Source organism: Lytechinus variegatus, chromosome 1, assembly GCF_018143015.1.
Source record: "Lytechinus variegatus isolate NC3 chromosome 1, Lvar_3.0, whole genome shotgun sequence".
NCBI classification, from domain to species: Eukaryota; Metazoa; Echinodermata; class Echinoidea; order Temnopleuroida; family Toxopneustidae; genus Lytechinus; species Lytechinus variegatus.
In genome coordinates, this window is record NC_054740.1 from 61480244 (window position 1) to 61492342 (window position 12099).

The following is a 12099-nucleotide window of genomic DNA, read 5'->3' on the forward strand; positions in this document are numbered from 1 at the left end:
GAAGATGACTGTGGCATCACTAGTAAAGATGAAGGCAATTGATATGATGTGTGTGTGAGTGTGTATGTGTGAGGGGGTGCTGTGTAAGACAAAAGCCCAAAAATGTGACATTTGATTTGATTTTCTTCATATATATGATATACATAATTTTCAACATTACATGATATTCATAATAGTATAATATATATGAATATATATATATATATATATGATTGGAGCATCTTAAGCTCTATGAGCTTGAGAATGATGTTCCAAGAAAAAAATATAAAGATACATAATTATACGTTGGTTAAAATAATACATTCAGTGATGCGAACATCAAAGAGTTAAAATAAGAGCAAGAGAGATAGAGTGAGGGGTGAAAAGAACAGAGTGGGAAAGAAATTATACTTTGGACTTGATAATCACGAATCATCTCTAGACTACCAGAATCAGGAAGTTAAAAAAGGTGCAAAGACACTTAAGTTTAAAGGTTCAATTTTTTATGTCCTGAAACCTTTAAAGATCAGAGAAGACATCTCCCCTTGAAACTTCAGAAATAACTCGAGTACATAATTATTTTCAGATTATTTTTGTTGTTGTTGCCCGTTCGAATACATCTGTGATATGAACTCTAATGAATTCATATCATTCTATCTCTCTTTTTAATGGACACATCATTGAAATTGAGACTGGGTTTAATAAACAAAGTCCAGTGCGACTATCAAGTGGTTTGCATGCTTACAAAGATTCAATGGTGTAAATGTTTAATAAACGCTACTCTAGTATATTATTACACATCCCCCAAAAGCCAAAGAAAGTTGTGAAATTATACTTTAAACTTGTTAAGCACGAAACATCTCTATCAGAATCAGGAAGTAAAAAGGTGTAAAGATATTTTAGTATAAAGGTTCAAATGTTGATATCCTCAAACCTTTAAAGATCACAGAAGATAAAAGTCCTTTAATTCAATAAAATAAGAACTCTCTTTTTTAAAATTTTCATTCGTGTCACTTTTTTTTTCTCGCAGAGATAGTATATAACTATGTTGAATAATGACCAGCATCAATGTCACTTCGAAAAGAGCATTGTTTTAATAATATATTCCTGATATGGCAAAATAAAAGCAGAAATCAAACGTTAAACCGATTAAGCGAGATCACTCACATTTTTTACAGTAACAAATTAAAATACATTCAGTTTTCTAAATATATAAACTTCAGTACGTATAAAAATTGATTTTGTAAATGATTACATTTTCTATGAGAGTGATATTCTACTTTGGACATGTGTAATAAATAATGTCAGCACACATGAGGAAACACATTACTGACTTAGCAATTTACGGTTTCCTTAACCGGGCAAGAGACTCCAAGTGTGATCATGAATCTTTGAACTGTACATATTTGCCAACAATCGCAATAAACGTCGGGGTAGCTATAAAACGCTTCTTACCAAATTACACATTTCATAACGGTTTCAAATCATAGTCCATCTGCTCAAGAAATGGATGAATCTTTCGAACAAATTCATACTATTTGCAAAATCAACATTTCTTCAGAAATACTTCGGGATATGGCAAAGGAGAAACTAGACTGGAAACAATTTAACGTGACCTATTACTTGGTAAGGAATAAAGTGATATTATTTTTCATGTTGATAGTTGTTATCACTTGGCTTAGAAGGTTAAAATCAGAAACAAATCGATAAGTCAGGAAATTCAATGTAGCAGTAATATTTTGCTGCGTTGTATATTGAATGCTATCACTATGGTCATGAACCTTTCAGTCGCATTGCACCATAATAAAAAAAAAAATTAAATGAGCATGAATTAGTGTGAAAAACACTCTTCATAACAATGTCAACTACAAAAAATGACAGGGATGATATTGATTGACTTTTTAATGATTATTGAAATTAAAATGAAAATGATAATAACAATGGTATTGACACTAATGACATTGATAATTATTATTGTATCATAGCAAAGGCAATAATAATGATAGTGATGACATCAAACTGATGTTGATAATATATAAGAAGCAATGATAAAATAATGATTATGACAATAATGAATGATAAATAGAAGTAGTAGATGATACAATTCATATTGATGTATAGCATATCAACAACGATGATAATATTCACGTTAATTCTATCAAAATTAATGGACAGATTAACAGATGAAATACAATCACTGATAATTATAAAGTTGTTACAAAATGTTGGCCAGATATTGTTATTTCAATTATTTCATTCACGTGAGGCGGTCAATTATTAATTCAAAATTCAATATATCTCATAGTTTGACACCGTTGTCACAACGTTTCAAGACCCGTCCATTGAACAAGGTGAAGTGTAATGCTTGAAGAAAGATGGTATCGCCAGATCCAATTCACGAGGACGCCCATCGTCGATCCGATTATGTGTACAGTGACGAAGCATCATTGGCGAGGAACGATCTCGACGATGATGACCATGAACGGAGTATAGAACTCGGAGAGAAGAATCCATTGTTGGCCGACAAGAAAATACAAGGAAAAGGAGAAGGTACATTCTCAAATTGGGGGGGAGGGTCTTTAATAATTTGGTCAGTGGGTTCTTACACGCAATTGCTACAAGCTTCTACAATTATACGTGTGATTATAATAGCAGTGCCTCCGCCCCATTCTACCTAAATCATTTCAAAACTGAATCACAGAGCTTCTGTCTGTGGTAAACCTAATATCAAGGATAATAATAAAAGTATCCGAAGTAGCAAAACAACGTCTGTTTTAAACACAAGACACAAGAGAGTGTATAAAAACAAAAACCAAACAAATGTACACAAAGCTAGCCTAAACAGTCAAATATTATATTCATTACTGTAAATTTTGTTTAAAATTTTATCATTTTTTCCAGGCAGATGCTATTTTCCAAAGCGTTACGAGCTACTCTTACTTGCTTTCTTTGGCTCTGGCATGATGTATGCAATGCGCGTCAATGTCAGTGTAACCATTGCAGTGATGACGAACGCCACTTTTACAACTCAACCAGCGGGGCAGAATGACACAGTGGAAACGTGCTGGTCACCAAACACGACACATGAAGATGAATATGGGCAGGCATGTTCCCATAGAATTCATAAAAGCAATCTCATTATGCTGCAGAGAATGTATGGGGTTATATAAATTAGCTCTCACTGCGTTCTAGTTCGTTAAAAGCAGGTTTAAAATATCTATAACTGCAGTAAAAATAAATCTTGAAGGGATAAACTTATCCAATCAAGTTCGTGCTTCATTATGAAATAAACAATGTGAAGGTGTTAAAATTGATAAATTTTCTCTATAAATATTTGCATGGACACGATTAAAACATGCCTCTAAGTCCGGAAAACTGCTCTAGAACTTTTAATTTGTGGAAGTCCTTAATGATACACCCATCCATCCCAGACTAGTCCAGCCCTTTTTTCCTCTTCTTGACCACTTTAAGGGCGTCGATAACAAGCGAACTCCCAAAATTTCTAGCCTGAGAACATGGGAAAGATTTTTCTTTTATCATGCCATCTTTGGCTTGCGGCTAAACGAGGGCAGGGTGGGGACTGGTATGTGTAGATAAAAAAAAGATATGGATAATATTCAATAATATTATTTTCTTTCTTGCCTATCTATAGGAAGGAGGGGAGTTCTTATGGTCTAGTCACGAACAAGAGCTCGTCCTCGCAGGTTTTTTCTATGGCTACACCGTCGCACAGATACCCAGTGGCTGGCTGACGGATAAGATCGGAGGCACTCGGGTCTTCGGAATATCCATGTTCCTTTCGGCAGCCGTCAGTCTGTTCAGCCCGATTGCAGCCGAACTCGGCTCTTCGTACTTTCTCGCTGTCAGGGTCTTGTGCGGTATCGGTGAGGTAATTATTCACTTTGTCGAGAGATCAGTGTGTACTAATAATGGGAGTGGAAAAAGTTTGATTTTGATGGATTTCCATATTGAAAATAATAGTCAACCCTGATTGGAGCAGCTTGGTCAGTCTTGTTCCCGTTACAGAGCCTAATGAGGGAATGAAATAATTTAGTATTAAACGGTGAATCATAAACCTGCTCAGGTCAGACTAAATCAGCCATAATCATCCACGGTTATCATCCCAACACATACACACACCCTCACATCCGCCACTGACATACACACATCTTTACCAAACACTTGCCATTTCTCATATCACAAAAACCCGAAACAGGGCACACATATACTCAGAATATAAAAATATGCATTTTTGGCAGTTCTTGTTTTTAAGTCGATTGCCATCAAGTGGAGGATTTCCACACACATACACACCCCCACACGTGCACACACATATATAATCCCAGTACCAACAAAGGATTACCAGGAGGCCGTTTCATAAAGCTGTTCGTAAGTTAAGAGTGACTTTAAGAACGACCAAACCATCGCCAATGGTGTATACCATTTACCAAAAGAAAGGATCACCAGTCGAACAGCTTTATGAAACACCCACCAGATACATTTTCGTCTCCGATCATCAGAAGCACGCGTAAAGGAAACATTACTGCTCCATATTCAAAACTATACACAACTTTGTTGTTTTATGGTTTCATTTTTACCTTAGGCAGGTACTTACCCGGCGTTGGGATCAATGGTAGCACGTTGGTTTCCTCCAAAAGACTTCTCGGCAGCTTTTTCAATTGCAATATCGAGTGAGTAGTAATGATTTAAGTCAGCATGATAAGACTTCAGTAGTCCAAAACAACTAATAAAGAAATTAAGAAAGAGTTGTAAAATGGTCATACACATTCGCCTTAACTACCACACACAATGTCTTGTGTGGATGGTAAAAACATGCATGGAGCAAGCTCCATGGTGAAAACAATGTAAGACTCTATAATAACGCATGAAACCGGGGACACACCACACCATCATATTTGTGTGTGCGTATGAAAATTTACAGGTAAGTTGGTACATTCGCTGTGGCGTATAAACAAGTTGTTCCAACGAACACCATCTAATTTACACTTGCAGCCGTTTTAGAGGCTAATTAACGAGGACCTCCCACGCTTTTCCAAATGTCCTCAGTTTGATAGTGATAGGCCTATACTTAGGTCCACGGTTGTTGACGATTACATGCACTCCCTTACACACGCTCATACACCCTCGTAAACATTGATTGGGTCTGGCATCAATCTTGTCAATACTGGCAGATTATCCAAACATTTTAAACGCATTGATTGGTGGTAGCAAGCTGGCTTGCCACAATGATAATCGTATTTCTAGTCTAAAAATACTCTAAATACTATTGAGACACGAATAAAAACGATGCATTATTTTCCCCTATAATTGAATTTTTTCTAACGTGTAGAATATGTATTAAAAATGCACCTTTTTTGCGTGTTATCTGTTGCGTAGGTGGAAAATTTGGAGCATTCATCGGGACTGTACTGTCCGGTCTTATATCCAGTTCAGATTTGCTTGGTGGATGGCCGTTGACGTATTACACTTTTGGTAAGCCGTGAACTAGTATTCAATGTGAACGTGCCCAAAGTGAAAGGGAAATTAAAAACAGCGATTAGTATGTTTTTTTCTGCGATTCATTCCAAAAGGGTAGTAATTATTTAATAAGCACAATTTACAAGATAGTGTCATCCAAACCAAGAATTCAAGAGTTTGCATCTTGATCTGCAACGAATCCAAGTCATCGCCCTTTTCTCAGGATAGAATCGACAAGTATCTCTCTGATATGCTTTTGTATTTATATCCAATGCGCCTTGTGGTTAAGGAAAAGTTGGTGATTATTTTTTTAATCTCAAATAAGAATGTTTTCTTTCTTAAATTAAATGGAATAACCGTCAGTGAAGTAAAATTACCATTTTCTATTCACACTGTCTCCGTAAACAGCTTTAAAATGCTGTTTTGTTTGAAGTGTTTAATATTGTTGAAATCCATAATATTATTTTATGTGTATAAGGTGGATTTACGCTTTTGTTAGTTTTGGTATGGATTGTCCGTATTTACGAGACCCCTGGCCGTCATCCAAGGATATCAGCTCAAGAGAAGGAATATCTTTCAACAACCGTTATCACCGAGAAGGTAAAAGTCAGACACTAAGTTAGTCAAATATCTAGTGAAAGCAAGTAATTACGGTGATGAGATTACGAAATAGCTACCATTGGTAAATGATGCGACCCATTACCCTTAATATACAATCGAACCGATTTATTTTTGAATGGACGCTCTCATTGATTGCAAATTCATCTGTTTTACAAGATTTGTGCAATAAGGGCCAAATTTAGTTTTACCATGACGATAACGTGCGTTGACCCTCATCGATATATTTCATTAATATGCTGTAAACACAGTAGCAGAACCCATGGGTGAATCTAGGATCCACGAAAAAAAATCACAAAAAAGGGTCTTGACTTTCAAAAAAGGGCACACTTCTGTTTCAATGGTATATGTCATTTTTACACTACAAAGTTTAATTGTGCCTCTCTCAAGGGATCCGCCAGTGGCAGAACCGACTATAAATCGACTACTGATAATCCATTTTGAAGCATGCCAATCTTTATCTATGATATGTCCTTATGCATGCAGAGAGAGTCTCCGGCAGAACATTTCATGGCGGCATGCAGTTAGTCTGCTGGGCAAACCCTTCACTTGAGTTAAAGGTCTGAATATGCAGCCTACTCATGCCTTGCATACTGAAGGCCCTCTCGTTCAGGTATTGGGACAGCAAGTTTTGTTTGTGCTAGTCTTTGCGCTGAGGCACACTTGTTGATCAAAGTTCCAATCGGGGTCTGCGTCTGCAGAGTAGCATGCAGTTGCAGTAACGACATTACGAAAACCATGTCATTGATATCCTTTATTTGTATATTTTTGTCTATCCCAGGCAGCAGCTTGCCATAGAAATGCGAGTTTGAATTCAATCATTGGAATTCTTGGGTCTCTTTATCAAGGGCTTTACACTTTCCATTTCACAGACGGAGAAGATATCCATACCCTTTGTTGCCATGTTCACATCTATTCCCGTTTGGGCCATTATCATGACATCTTTCGGTGCGTCGTGGACAAATCAGTTGCTCTTCACAAATCAACCCATCTACCTCAAGCACGTTCAAGGAATGGATATTGAACTGGTATGTGGTTCATAAAGCTGTTCGTAAGTTAAGATCGATTTTAAGAACGACTGGCGATCCTTTCTTGTGGTAAATGGCATACACCATTGGCGATGGTTTAGCACGTAAGAAAGGTTCACCAGTCGTTCTTAAAGTCGCTCTTAACTTACGAACAGCTTTATGAAACGGACCCCTGGTATGTTACAACATAGTTACATAATGTTTAAAGTACGTAGGGCGTTGCGGTGTGGTGGCTCTGACTCTTGGCGGAGTTCGAATCCCGGCCAGCCATGACATAATTTTCCTCAGCAGGAATTTGATCCACATTGTGCTGCTCTCAACCCGGTGGGGGTGAGTGGATGCCCAGCAGCATTGAGTCCTTGAAAACACAATGCAGCTGAAGCTATAAATGGAGGGGGTATACGCCAAAGAATAGGCAGTTACGTTATCGACACCTTTTTGATAGTCAGTTTGTTGCCTGTTGCCAGTAATCATTGATTATTCGTCGACTTCAAGTCTATTTTCTTGTAAAACATTATCGATTTTTTAATGAAATGAGTCGTTTAAGCTGATAAAAGCTACAATGTTAATAAGGGCAAAAATCAAATACATGTACGATTTTGGTTACGAAGCAAAGAAAACAAAATTCGAAAAACTTTTCTAAAGTTACCAGCCAAGGATTAGATTATTTTTGTGCCCATTTTCGTGTAATGTTGACATGATAACGAATGAGGTTTATAAGAAGCTTGTTATATCTGCATAACACTCGTTTAGATCATGTAAATTTTTAAGTTTGCGAAGAAACCACGCGGATACAACTGCATAGCCATAAGGTATGGATTTGCCCAATTTGATCAGTTACTGATCCACAATGTGCTGCACTCAATCCAGGTGAGGTAAATGGGTACCGGCAGGAAGTAATTCCTTAAAAAGATGTGTGTGCTATGAACGCCTAGCTTAGCCGGGTAATATAGGAGCGTCTTGAGCACCTAACAAGGTGGATATGTGCGCAATATAAATACCCTATATTATTATTATTATCATTACAAGAAGGCTTGACCATCCTTGGTTGAAAATGTGCTTGGCACACAGAACAGCGATACCCTTATCAAAAGGGGAAGATACACCGAAAGCTATGTAACCAATTTTTTTTCTCTTACATTTCTTGTTCCTTGATATCATCATCGCCTATGATTTCAGATTGGTATCACTGCTGCCATCCCCTTTCTTGTCGAGTTCTCGTTTTTGGTACTGGGTGGCATGATCAGCAACAAGCTGATAAGTAAGGAGTTCTTGAGTACAGGAGCTACAAGAAAATTGGTAACCTTTATCGGTGAGTAATTGAGGAAAACCCATAATTCGCCCCTTCAATTTTGTCAGATTTGAGGATTATTTTTAATATAAGTTTCCACAGTAATGCCACTATCATGTTCCAAGATGTGTCAAAAAAACAGGAGCTGTATGGTCATTGTGGTGTAGCCTATGAACGCCTGTGGCAAGTGAGTTAACAGATGAATTGAATGTCGACAATATTTAAATGGTTGGATAGATTTACTTATGAGTGATGACTTAAAGTAAAGTAAACATTATGATATTGGACATATTGTTCTATAGACCTCTTTATAAGGCAACTGTCATTTACAGTACATACCGACACTGGTGGAAGGGAGTATTACTTTTCTAGAATTGTTCGAACATGTATTGATCATGTTGATCGTGTGGCAGAACTGAATAACCAGATCCCATACTATTCAATCAATATATTAATTTCATATGTACTTTCTAATCAATCCTTAACTATGATTTATACGGCAGGACTAACCATATCAGCAATATTTTACCTTCTTCTTGCGTTCGTTGGTTGCAACACCGCCCTCTCCGTCCTGTTCATGATAGGCGCATGTGGCTTCAATGGGGTCTGCAGTTCCGGCTACTACGTAAACCTGATGGACATAGCGCCTAGACTTGCAGGAAGTCTGATTGGTTTGGTCAATTCTGCATCAGCCCTTTCTGGAGGACTAAGTCCGATTGTTGTTGGAGCTCTTACTCCTAACCAGGTGGGTAAATGTCTTCTTTATTTTTGGATTTAGTAAAAATGGTAATTGGTACATTAAGAAGTATTTTGGGAAAATGTATTTTCTTATCTTTACGTGTCCATATTACTTTTCTGAGCAATTGGACTAAGCCCACTTATGTATCATAATATCGTTTAATGAGGCAGCGCGAATGATTTAAAAGAAAGTAAGCTTTGGACAGGGTATTTTGGGGATTTATTTAGACGGGTTTTTTTTAACAAGTTTTTTTGTTTCTGTTTGTGGTAACTCCCTTAGGAACTCGGCAGAACAGCATTTTTTTGCTGGTAAACGCCAAGCTGGTATATAACCAATTACCTTGGAAACATTTTACGTCTAGGTTAATCAGTCATAGTGGCTGACGTAATAGACGACAGATATCAATCTTGGTCCTTTTTATCAAAGTGGAGACAATGGCAGAGTTGGGATTCGAACTCACAACCTTGCGATTATGAGTCCAATGCTCTAAAAAAAAACACAAAAAAAACAAACGAACCAATGAAAATAGGTTGATGAACTTATATAGGCTTATGGTATAGTATAGCCAGCGATGTCAGGCAACCCATTTTGATTTAAAAGAAAGTAAGCTTTGGACAGAGTATTTTTGGGGATTTATTAAGACGGGTTTTTTAAACAAGTTTTTCTGTTTCTGTTTGTGGTAACTCCCGTAGGAACTTTTGATTACATTTATTAAGTGTAAAATAGAAACAAAAATTCAACAAACCTCTGACCTGACTAGTACGGACCCTCAAAAGAGTATTCAAATTTGTATATAATGTAGATGGAATAAGTTTATAATATTCCATTGTAAAGCGCATAGAGAATTAAGTCTCAATTGATATGGGATTGATAAATCTATTGGCCCGAATTCACAGAGGTGGACTAAAGTTATACCGGGGTTAAATTTAGTCGGGGTTAAGTAATACCCGGATATGAAGTTAGTCCACCACGCTATTCACAAACGGTGGACTAACTAATCCATTGACTAACTAATCCATTGACTAACTAATCCATGGACTAACTTTAGCACCCGGGGTTAAATTTCACCCACGGCTGAGTTATACCCCGGTGCTAACTTTAGTCCATGGATTAAAATGACGTCAAATGACGCGTTTTATACCTCGGTATAACTTTAGACGACCTTTGTGAATTCGGGCCATTATCATTATAGGCATTTTAATAGCAATTTTTTTTTACTAACGAGTTGATGTTCTTTCCATTATAAATTAATTGCTCATAACGGATTGAGAAGAGTTATGCATGCAATAAGGAAATAAAGCAGATTAGAAAAGTGTGTATTGATGAAGATATTTATCTGGCATGTTGAATTATTCGTTTTATAAAGTAACTATAACTCATTCTGTGTTTTTTTTTATTCAGTCTGACATTACAGGTTGGCAAACGGTCTTTCTTTCCTGCTTCGGAATCAATTTGCTGGCATGTTTGATATTCATGGTATTTGGAAGTGGAAAAGAGCAGAACTGGGCAAAGCAAACTGAATATGACAAGTTGTGATTTTGGTTTCATTTGGCGATTCAGCGATTTGCTTGCAGTCATCGATTCTCTTTTCATCTGGGGCCCTTTTCCTAAAGGACTTACAACTGTCATAACTTGGTAACAGGGCTCAGCAGCCAATCAAAATCAAGGTTGTCATGGTAGTTGCCATGGTGGCAGAGTTACAACAGTTGTAACTCTTTATGAAACAGGCCCCTGATGTAAATCATTTGATATTATTTCAAGGAATCAAATCGAAATTTCGAGTTATTTTAAAAATATTGACACGATGTATTTTCTTCATTTTGTATTACACACTGATTACAAAGTTGGAATTGAGTCTTGAACTACCCCCTTCTATTACTGTAGGCCTAGCCTACTGTGATATCGCCTGCCCTTGGTACATTGGTTTACAAAATATAACAACGTTGTATAGATTGTTAAAATTTTAATTTTTACGATCTGAAATGGAATATATCATACCCATCTTCGATCTATAATGCATAATGTACTATATAGAAATGTATACTTCCGACATGGTAGTTCACACTCAGCACCCTTTAGAAATATGCTGTGATCTTTGATTGATTTTGTTATTTCTTTTGTTTCGGAAATTTATATTATTTTTTCAGAATGGAAGGACAATAGCAGTTGAAACCAAAAAAAGCTTAAAATTACTACCAACATGATGAGTGTCTTTTAATAATTACTGTCTGTGTCGATGTTTGAATATTTTTATTTATTCATGTTCCTTGTAAGTTGCATTAGTTTTGACCTATATATTATACCGTGTTGAATGTCAATTACGCTGCAGGTAAAATATAAAACCGTCAAAGATCATGGTCCTAGGAGTTTACTTATTAGCTATTGGCTTTTAGTTATTAGCTTTCTTATGTTTCTCGGTTAAAAAAATGATTCATTAGGATTTATCTTGGAATACTGTTTCATTCTTTTACATCACCTTATCACTTTTTTGAAGAAACTATAGAAGTATGATTTACTTTCAGAACTATAATAGCGCCGTTTCAATAGTTAATATAATTTTTTAATCACTGGTATGGCCAAGGGGGTACAAGCGGATAAAAAAGAGGAGGGAGAAAACAAGCAATCGACCTTTTATCAATATCCTTACTCCTTCTTCGAATGAAAGAAAAATATAAGGGTGTTTGAGTGCCTCATTATTTCATTACTGAAAAACATTCGCGGTCGGTTGCCAAAGAAAACTATAATTTAATTTCAGGTATGCAGGACTAGTATTTTCATGCATGGAAGTGATATGTACCTTAAATTACTGAATTTGCAGTTCTATTGCTCCCTCGACCTACCCCCTATTCCTTTCTCCTCTTTGCTTGCCCGGATGAAGAATTCCATCGGTGTTGATTTAGTTCCTAAGAAATGGTCGCCATTCGTTCGCAAAGTTGCTCGTAACTTACGAACAGCTCTATGAAACA

General features: G+C 36.6%; 1 protein-coding gene across 1 annotated transcript; it reads left to right on the forward strand.

Annotated features, from left to right (window-relative positions):
* Window positions 1-2354: 2354 nt before the first annotated feature.
* Window positions 2355-10789, forward strand: LOC121431341 (sialin-like). The gene is made up of 10 exons (XM_041628881.1): window positions 2355-2529; window positions 2881-3083; window positions 3632-3868; window positions 4583-4670; window positions 5377-5472; window positions 5936-6057; window positions 6948-7103; window positions 8283-8415; window positions 8898-9139; window positions 10535-10789. The coding sequence occupies exons 1-10, from the start codon at window positions 2355-2357 to the stop codon at window positions 10667-10669; spliced, it is 1587 nt and encodes a 528-aa protein (XP_041484815.1). The 3' UTR covers window positions 10670-10789.
* Window positions 10790-12099: the final 1310 nt, after the last annotated feature.